Source organism: Leptodactylus fuscus, chromosome 5 (assembly GCF_031893055.1).
Source record: "Leptodactylus fuscus isolate aLepFus1 chromosome 5, aLepFus1.hap2, whole genome shotgun sequence".
NCBI classification, from domain to species: Eukaryota; Metazoa; Chordata; class Amphibia; order Anura; family Leptodactylidae; genus Leptodactylus; species Leptodactylus fuscus.
Window position 1 is genome coordinate 2,960,707 of NC_134269.1, and position 10,531 is coordinate 2,971,237.

The 10,531-nt window shown below is 42.4% G+C and overlaps 1 protein-coding gene across 1 annotated transcript; it reads right to left on the reverse strand.

Moving 5' to 3' along the window:
- Positions 1-4,803: 4,803 nt before the first annotated feature.
- LOC142204282 (olfactory receptor 11L1-like) lies at positions 4,804-7,102 on the reverse strand. Its single transcript, XM_075275591.1, has 2 exons — positions 6,995-7,102; positions 4,804-5,754 (listed from the first exon to the last, which is right to left on the reverse strand). The coding sequence occupies exons 1-2, from the start codon at positions 7,100-7,102 to the stop codon at positions 4,804-4,806; spliced, it is 1,059 nt and encodes a 352-aa protein (XP_075131692.1).
- Between the last annotated feature and the right edge of the window lie 3,429 nt (positions 7,103-10,531).

Consider the following 10,531-nt stretch of genomic DNA (forward strand, 5'->3'; position numbering starts at 1 on the left):
AACCACGTTTCTAAGAATTTTAGATTTTGTTTTATTTTTTTGTGTCGCTGTCTATCGTTACTTTTTCTCTACTACTATATCCTACAATGTATCAAGGCTGGGATAACATCTGGGTTGTCGTCTACGTTTGGAGACTGTATTGCAGTGACCGCCAAAAATCAAAGGCAAAAGAGTTCTCCAAATTCGACTTATTCATCTGTTCTTTTCAGTTTATAAGTCCTTATAGTCTATGGAGTTCGTCAGTCACCATTGCTGTCCCCTGTTTTAGAGGTCCTTGTATCTATTGTTTTGGTTCTCTGATGGACCAGAACAACGGACACTCCAGTGCAGATGTTAATATGGTGTATCTCTGGTAAGGAAAGGGTGTATTCTGGAGATGTTTTTGAGGTGGAGGTGACATGAATCTGCGATGATTCAATATGGGGAGTGAAGGAAAGGTCTGCGTCAAACATGACCCCGAGGCAGCGGGCCTACTGCCTAGGAGTTATAGTAAGGCCTGAGACTGCAATGGATATATCAGGGACAGATCTATTAGATGGTGGAAACAGTAGTAGTTCAGTCTTGGAGAGATTTAGTGTCAGATAGAGTGAGGACATGATATTAGAGACAGCAGAGAGACAGTCACTGGTGTTCTGTATGAGTGCAGGGGTGATGTCACAGGAAGATGTGTATAATTGGTGATACTTCTATGACTGGAATGATATCTTCCATTAGCAGCACAATGATGTTTTCTTTTTTCTTCAATATGTTAGGTTGCCCATTGCCTATTGTGATTCTTAATGTACTTGAATACTATCACTTTGTATGTTACATATTTTTCACTGTCTGATGGAGATCTGTGACCAAATCGTTACATCCTCTGCCATTCAATTAATAAATAAGTTTTTATAAGTATCTGACTTGCCTGAGGGTGCGAGGCTTATTCTATTGTTCTATTGGGCTGGACCCCTACCTCAGCACCCCAACTACTTCACCTCTCTGTGCATGTTTCGTGCAGAAACCGAGTGGAAACCACACCACATGGACCCCATTATAGTGTATGGAGTCTGCGGGTTTCCTTAAGTAGCTGCTGCGTATAGGTTCCTGTTCAGGGGTCCTCAAGTGGACTCCCCGAATAGAAATCCAAACACCAGGCCTAAAACCATAATAAAGGTAATATTGTTATCTCACAACAAACGCGGTAAAAACAAAATGTCAGCGTCGCTTGAAATGATATTTTTTCCCACAAAAAAACCCCCCAAACCTGGAGTGGATTAGCCAGAATCTCATCCATTTTGCAGGTATTGTGAAACGCCACATTTTTTTTTTTTTTTTTTTGCTGTAGTATTTCCAGTATGACCAAATTGCGGCATCTTCACAATGTGGGACCCCTGGCCAAAAAACAATGCAGCTTTCCTACAACGTATTATATTCCTAGGACAAGAAGGTAACAAGGAAATAAACAGATCATCTAAATCCCTTGGAATATCTGTAGAAAGATCTTACAAATGCTGTTGGGAGAAGAGAAGGTGCCCCCTAAATATGGGAGACCCACAGCCGTCTGCAAAAGAAGAGGGGCCCGAAATTCTAGCTGAGAGGTGTAAGAAGCTTGTGGATGGAGATAGGAAGCCATAGATATCACTTATTTCTTCCAAAGGGTTGACAATAGAGATGAGCGAGTAGTACTCGATCGAGTAGGTGTTCGATCAAATACTACGGTATTCGAAATACTCGTACTCGATCGAACACTACTAGCTGTTTGAAGTTTAAGGTTCGATGCAGAACCAGCGTTGATTGGCAGAATGCTATACATTCAGCCAATCAACTCTGGTTCTTCTCTTACCTTTAGAAGTCTTCTCCGCGCTGCGTTCCCGCGTCTTCTTCCAGGTGGAATTCACTCTGCCTAGGCATCCGGCCTAGGCAGAGCCGACTGCGCATGCGCGGGCATGCACGCGCATACACGTGCATGTGCAGTCGGCTCTGCTCAGTTGAACAGTGAGAATCGGATTTCAAACCTCGGACATTTTAGTGTTCGCTCATCTCTAGTTGACAACTAAATATTAAGTTGAGGGCGTCAGTCAGTCATTGTGTCCGGCCATTTTTGGAGTTTTGAATGAAATATATTTTGGCTTTTTTTCTTCTACTTTCTTTGTGTTGGTCTAATACATCCAAAGGAAATTAACCTGTTTATAACAATTAATGTATGCAAGGACCAAAAGAATCATCTGCTCCACTTGCACAATAGATTTCAATTGTTTATTATTAATGTAAGTCAATGGGATTTTTTTACTAATTGGAGATTGGATTTTAAAAACAATCCTATTCACTATACAGCATGGAATCTAACAATTGAACGGTTTGATTGTTAGAATCCACACTATGTAGTGATTTTTTTAATCACTAAGTAGCCAGAGGATTTTTTTTTTTTTTAAATCCTCTGGCTACTTAGTCCCCCCTGGTGTCCACTTACCTGCAGAGATGGCTGGTCCGGTGCCCGGTGTTCTCGTTCTTCTTCGCCTCGCTGCCCCCGCCTCTCAAGTTAGGAGAGTGTGGGCGGGTACTGGGAGCAGAGACGTTACGTCTCCCCGCCCTGTGTCCGCCTACACCCTCCTAAGCCACAAGCCCCGCCTTCTTCCTAGCTCTTTAACACTAACATGAGAGGCGGAAGCAGCGAGGAGAAGAAGAATGAGAACACCGGGCACCAGACCAGCCACCTCTGCAGGTAAGTAGCTACTAGAGATGTTAGCTAGTCTCCCATTAGAATGAATGGACGCAGTCGGTGCCGGTGTTTGCCGGCTGCTTCCATTCATTCCTATGGAACCACAGCGGAGCCTTCACACTGAGTATACACTCCGCTCAGAATGAGTGGAGCGTATACTCAGTGTGAAGGCTAACATTGTTAGCTTTTCCCACAATGCTTGGCCAGTAGCAAAGCATTGTGGCAAATAATCACCGATCTCAATCCCACCTAAAAGATGATCACTTAACCCTACTGGGTACAATTTGTCCCCCAATGAAAAGTTACAAATAATAGACTGCTTACCTGCTGTGGATGGCTGGATGCGTATCACCCCTTTTTTATAAACATTGGTGGGCATGGGGAGATGTTTTCCCGCATAAACTGCAGTCCACGTGCAATGGCTCGGCGTCGGGGTCGGTGCACTGGGCTTGCGTGAGTGAAAACTGCCTGCGCATGCGCGCCCACAGTCTCAGCTCCGCTGATATTTCACCCGGCGCCTGAGCATTACACAGGTGCCCGGCCGTTCCGTACATTCTATATACAGCATCAGCCTGCACACGCGAGTATCACGATGCACGCCGATGTCTCTCTAAAGACAGAGTCTATTCAATGAATCAACGAAGGACATTTAGAGGGACTGATTGAAGCTTTGGAAAGTTAGAGTAAGTTACATTGGAGTTGGTCTTGATTATCACTATGCCGTACCGCCAGGGCGGGGGAGGGGGGAACTGTTCTATTTATATGTCACTAGGTAAATTAACAGAGAATCTTTCTTCAATTGAGATTATATTGAGGATAAAGTGGAATGAAATCAATAAGAACCAATTCAGTTACATAATATTGAATAGTAAGGAAAAAATATTGTTGAGTGATAAAACTAGCATACAAATTCATATTTAATATTTTATAGATCCAAAACATTTCCTTCCTGCATAACGTTTTAGACCTGTTACTGTATGAAGGAGATATGTGGTCAACTGGTGTTACAGTAAAAAGAGCCGTTGGGTACCAGAGCCGCATGTCTGGATACGCTCTGCTTAGGGAAGTTGTTGACCACATTAGAGCCATGCTTATTGAGTCTTTCCCTTAAGGTTCTAATTGTTCGACCCACATATTGAAGGCGGCATGGGCATTCCAAAATGGTGGGGAATAAGGAAGGTTTCACTTGTTGTTGAGCTCTTGATTTCTTTCACATTGTTGGAGATGCTTGAGCAACATTGCTCCCTGTCATTTCCGTCAGTGATAAGGCCGACTATAGCAGAGACATCGGAGTACTTCTGTAAGTAACAGCTGGAGGAGTTGTGCCTAAAGTCAGCAGTGTACAGTGTGAAGAGAAATGGGGCAAGAACTGGACCTTGTGGTGCCCCCGTACTACAGATCACAGTGTCAGACACACAGTCCTGGGCTCTCACATACTGAGGGCGGGTTGTCAGGTAGTCTAGGATCCAGTAGGACAGGTGATGGTCCACTCCAACAAGATCCAGCTTGTCTCTCAGTAGCCCTGGCTGAATGGTGTTGAATGCACTGGAGAAGTCACAGAACATTATTCTCACAGTGTTCCCGGGTTTCTCCAGGTAAGAGAGAGCTCTGTGAAGAAGGTGGATGATGGCGTCATCTACTCCAATGCCCGGCTGATAGGCAAACTGGAGGGGGTCCAGAGCGGAGCTCACTAGGGGGCGTAGGTGTGTCAGGACCAGTCTCGCTAGGTCCTTCATCAGGTAGGATGTTACTGCTATAGGTCTGTAGCTGTTGAGGTCCATCGGATAAGGTTTCTGTGGTACTGGTACCACAAAAGATGTTTTCCACAGTCGAGGTACCACTCCCAGCTTTAGACTCATATTGTACATGTGCGTAATAATACCACACAGCTGGTCTCCACACATTGTAAGAACCCTGCCCTTATTCCATCAGGTCCTTCGGCCTTGTCTGCTTTAATCCTCCTGATTTCCTGATATATATATATTTTTTATTTAATGTAATATACTCTGGAGTCTTAAGAGACCTCAAAATATAATAATTTCTCTTTTCTCTTCCAGTTGTATCCGAACAAATTTGAACCAAAACAGTTTCAAAGAAAAAGATTACTATTTTTTAACAGAATACAATGACCGTAACTTAAAGATTGTGACAAAATTTTCAAGTGCGGCCTTCATCTCTTTATTCCTCAGACTGTATATGATGGGGTTCACTAGAGGGGTCATCACAGTGTATAACAGGGAGAGGATCTTACTAACATTTACTGACTGACTTCTGGTTGGGAGAACATAAGAAGTGAACAATGTCCCATAAAACAAGGAAACCACAGTCAGGTGGGAGCTACAAGTTGAAAAAGTTTTATGTCTACCAGTTATGGATGTAATCTTCAAGATAGAAGAAATGATAAAAATATAGGATATTATAATGAAAGCAAACGGCAGGACAAGCACTGGGATGCTGAGGAGAATGATTTCTAGTTGGACCATCGAGGTGTCTGAACAAGAAAGATCTAGAAGAGGAAAGAGATCACAGAAGAAATGGTCAATAATATTTGGTCCACAAAACTGCAGCATGGTGACGGTTATCACCTCCAACCACATTACAAACAAGCTCAGGATCCAAGAAAGGGAAACCAATTTCTGGCAAAACACAAGTCCCATCAGGGTGGGATAACGCAATGGAGAACAAATGGCCAAGTATCTGTCGTAGGACATTATGGTGAGATGAAGACATTCCGAGCACTCCGAGACACCAAAAAAGTAAAATTGAACTAAACAACTCGCAAAATACATGACACGGCGCTTATTCAGAGTGGTGTACAACATGTTGGGGACAATGGTGGTGGTCAGCATGATGTCTGATACAGAGAGCTGCGTGAGGAGGAAATACATGGGGGTGTGAAGGCTCTTGGTGTTGGACACCAGGGTGATGATCAGGAGGTTCCCACCAATTGATAAACCATAGATCAAAAGTAAAAGGAGGAACAAAACTATTCGGAAATCTTGAAGATTTTGGAATCCCAAGAGCAGAACTTCAGTGATCCAGGTCTGGTTCATCTCCTGGCATGAAAGAGAGAATTAGCAAAATTAGAGAAAATGTAACTTTTTGATTTCATAAAATAACTTTCAATATAATATAGTCAAGTACTGTAGCACTGTGTATAGAATTTATATCTTGCACACAATTTCCAACCATTGTCTATGCTCAACTGAATTTTTATCTCATGTATCAAAATCTACAATTAATAACATAACCTAAAATCATATTAATAAACAAAAAAATCTGATGTTTTATATAGAAGAAAATATTAAAGAGAAAATATTTTGTAAAATTGAAAAGTAAATTGTTCCTTTTATACAATAATTTACAATAGATTTCATTTCCCCTAAAATTTGTTTTAAAACGTACTTAGACATTTTAGTAGGACACTATCCATTTTACCCTCATGGATTAAAATGTGCCGTTAAAAAAAATAAATAAATAATGTATTTCCAATAAATCAGTAATTATATGTATTGTATGAAGAAAGTGATACAATAGACAGAAATATAAAATAAGAGACTGACATGTAACCTCGGGGTTCTCTCCTCGCACATCCAGTACATAACGTTGTTTGATTCTATTCATGGATTACAAAGTCTTTCTTCCAATATATAATCCTGACAGACAGGAGGTCGGCATGTGTCCCTATAATACACAGCACATTGTCAGGGAACACACACACTTATATATATATACTAATACAATCCGTATCCAGCGAGCCCTCCGGGACTCCCAGTCACACCACAGAACTAATAATATCCAGCCATCTCATTAGAGGATAATTATATTGATACTTTGTAAAAGAAGAATTTCCTAAGTAAGCAAATATTTAACTTAACAAAACATAAAGGTCACAACAAATGAGAAATACTAAGGATACAATGTACAACACGCCATATATACTGGGATTATACTGTGCCCCTCTGCCCCATTTATTGACTATTTTGAGACTTTTTTCTGGCACTGTCTTTGGCCTATGACCTGCCGATTTGTGTTAAAATTATGAGAATATTTTGCGTCAAGAATTTTGTTGAAATTAAGACAATGGGGCCCATTTATTAAAGGGATTCTGTCATTGGTGTCGGTGGTTTTGAGATAAAGACATTACAGGATAGACTTTAAAAAAGACTATTCTACTATTACCTTCTTTTCTCGATTCTCCCTGCCGTTCCATTGTAATCCTGGTTAATTATGTAAATGAGCCTATCGAGCCCCCTGGGCGTTCCCCAGAGCCTGTGAGCTCCCCCAACATCATACCTTTTTCACACCCCTCCATTGCTGGTGCTCCATCTGACCCTCCTCCTCCTTGGATGTTCTTCCGGCCAGAATTCTCGGGCATGTGCAGTTCAGACTGGTACTGCACATGCCCGAGCACCTTTTTGGTATAGCTCACTATAGAACTCAACATAATGGTGAACTCCATGCTGGAGACTAAATCCCACCCCATGTATAAGACCTTGACAGCAGTAACCAACTGCTTCACCCCAAGGGTGAGAAGGAAAAGTCAGGTTACATAATCTACATCAGACAAAGCAAAGAGAGAACTAATTGATCCTGAAATCTTCTTTCTTTTTTCTTTAGCTGCTATGACTCCTAGTATTTTTCTCCTAGCTGCTATTCTGAACTTATGTGTCTCCTTCTGTAATATATTACTGTTATTATACTGGATCTGTATTATCATGTTACAACACAATGAAATTTCCCCATGGTGGGACTATTAAAGGATTATCTTATCTTAAGGGGGATTTTAGTCTACTTGTCCCTGGAGGGCTAATATGAGGCCGTGTCAAGTCTGATTGTTCAGAATCCCTCAATGGGTGAGGGAGAGACAATAAACAGGTAAAACCGGAGAGCCAAGCCAGGAGGGTAAGAATCCTCAGTGAGGTAGGCGGCAGCATTTTGATGGGACAGCACCGGAAGATGCCGATAATTCACCTGCTGTAAACCCAGAGGACCCAGGAGCTGGCAGCGCACAGCAAGGCTCACCTCTGACTTGGTGTCAGGATTTGAACCTGTGACCTGCTGTCTAGCCCGGTGTCTCCTTGCTGCCTGAGCTATCAGGCTTGTGGAATAATTGCCTGTTGAACTTTTGTGTGGAGCCTACTCCTGAGGCTCATCAGCTGCTGCTAATGATTGGAACCCGCCCTGTATTAACCTTGATTGGACTGGCTATATATAGGTGACTCTGACACTTCCTGTTGTGTTGGTATTGTGTTCTGTTTATTCCAGATACAGCCTGAACACCCAGGAGACCTCCTTGCTGGAGATCCTCTTCAGTTCTTTGGAACTTCACCTGCTAGCTGCAAGCTCACCGTAGCTTTACTACAGCTCTTGAAAGACTACAAACTTCTACCTGGTCTTTACCCAGCTGCCCTTGGACTACTACCTCAGCCCCCTGTGGGCTATCCACCTGCTGTCTCCAGCCTCCTCTGTGTTACCCGACGACTGGACTCCTGATCCCGTACCACTAGTATCGTGACACTTGGACAGGAGAACCAGTGATGTGTCGCAGGAGGAAGGTGAGTAAGCCGGAAAAGATGGCGGATTCCGGCCATGGCTTACAAAAGTTGTGTCTCTGTAGTTGCACAGCAGTGAGTCTTAGGATGGTGGTCAAGTCGGTGTGGTCCAAGCAGGGGACCAGTGCAGTGCCATAGTTTGAAGGTAGGCCTCAGGAGTCCGGTAGCTAAAGATGGTGGGTGGACTGTACAGCGATGGTAGGCCATGGTCGCTGAAGCCCTGAAGTCCCTGGTAGGCCATGGTCCCCGTAACTAGTGTAGTTGGTGAAATAGCATCCCAAATAAGCTGACTGAGGTATAGGGGAGGACCTCAAGCTAACTAATGGAAAGGCAACACAAGGATGGAGCAGTATTTCAGTATTTACAGTCTGGGGGCTGAGGAGCTCTGTAACGTGTGGCTGCTTACTTAGCTGGCTAGCCAGATGTTGACCCATTAGATTTTTTTCATCTTTTCTACTTTTTAAAGACAATGTATTGAACCTACTAGCCGAGAAAAACCTCTACATGGAACTTCTTTTTTTAAGCCAACTCGTCCTTCTACTGTATAAGAGTAAGAAAATGAATGCCCACAAATAAAAATGAAAATGAAAAATTTCTCAATCTTACCCTTGTGGGAAGATGGACCAGCCTTATGGAGACAGGCAGTAAACCAGCGCTCACCCACAGTAGGATACAGAAGGCAATTTTATTTGGCACGACGCGTTGTTGGCATTGGAGCCCTTTCTCAAGTGCAAAACACAATCTTTAAAAACAAAATAAATAATAACCAAAACATTCATGAAATTTACAAAAGGATACAAAAAAATATTAGAAATGATAATGAGAACTACGTGAACTATAAATAAATAAATACTCATACAAAAACATGGTCTGAACAATGTTCACATTATAAGGTTCATAAATCATTAATAAAAACAATAAATGCATTAAAATGCTAGAAAATATGCAAACTATACAGAGTAGAGGTAAAAAGAGTGATGCTAAAAAACATTCTACCCACGTCTCCTATGTTGTATCATAGCTGCAAAAAAAATATATAGCTAACCACAGTTGAATAGTCATACATATTCTCTATTCACACCTACCAATTAGAGATAATAATAAAAAGTATATAAAATGAATAAAACAGGCTACCCTGTCCAGGTGGACGAAATGCTTGCTGTGCCTTAGGCACTTCTGGGTTATATAGGGGTTATGTGGCAGGAAAGAACGTCAGGCGCCAAAAACAGACAAACCACGTTTCTGTTTTTTCAATCTTACCCTTGTCTGTCACCAAAGGGGTTTCTATATTATTTCACCATTCAGTTCCTTTCCTTTGCTCTTCTACCAATGAAGACCTGGAAGTACTTGGGAATTTATTTCACCTCCAATCGGGAAGAACCAAGAAAACTTTACCGCCATACTCACTGACATCCATACTCTGCTTTCTTCCTTCGGCTCACTTCCCTTTTCGTGGCTCAGAAGACACAACCTCTTGCAAATTCACTTCATGCCCAAGATCTTATACTGATTTCTTATGCTGCCTATCCACTTGCCGCATCTTTTCTTCAAATCAAATGCATAGTATTTTCTCCAGTTTCCTATGGCATGGCATGAGGCCTAGACTGCCATTATCTCTCCTGCTGTAAAAGAAAACCACTGGAGGGATTGGCCTTCCTGATGTCCAGATGTACTACATGGATAGATATCCTTGGACTTGGACATGACAAACTTATTCATAATCTTTCTCAAGAAACTTTTGGCACCACCTTACAGTCGATGCTATGGCTCTAGGACTCTAATGGCCACCAACCCAAACTAATGGGCTTAGCTTCTACTAGAAGTCTCTCTAGCTCCCTTACCCTATCCATTGATGCTAATTAGAGATGAGCGAGTACTGTTCGGATCAGCCGTTCCAAACAGCACGCACACATAGAAATGAATGGAAGCACCTGGTACTTCCGCTTTGACGCTGGCCGGCCGCTTAACCCCCCGCGTGCCGGCTACGTCCATTCATTTCAATGCGTGCGTGCTGTTCAGATCGGCTGATCCGAACAGTACTCGCTCATGTCTAATGCTAATGCAATTACTACCTGATCTTCTGTATTTGAGATGTCTTTACTCATAATGGTACTACCTTAACTTCATAAGTGACATCTTCATATGAATAACCTAGACCAGGAGTAGGGAACGTTCAGCTCTCCAGCTGTTGCAACACTACAACTCCCAGCATGCATACTTGTTCTGCTGTTCTTGGAACTCCATGGAAGTGAATGGACTATGTGGGAGTTGTAGTTTC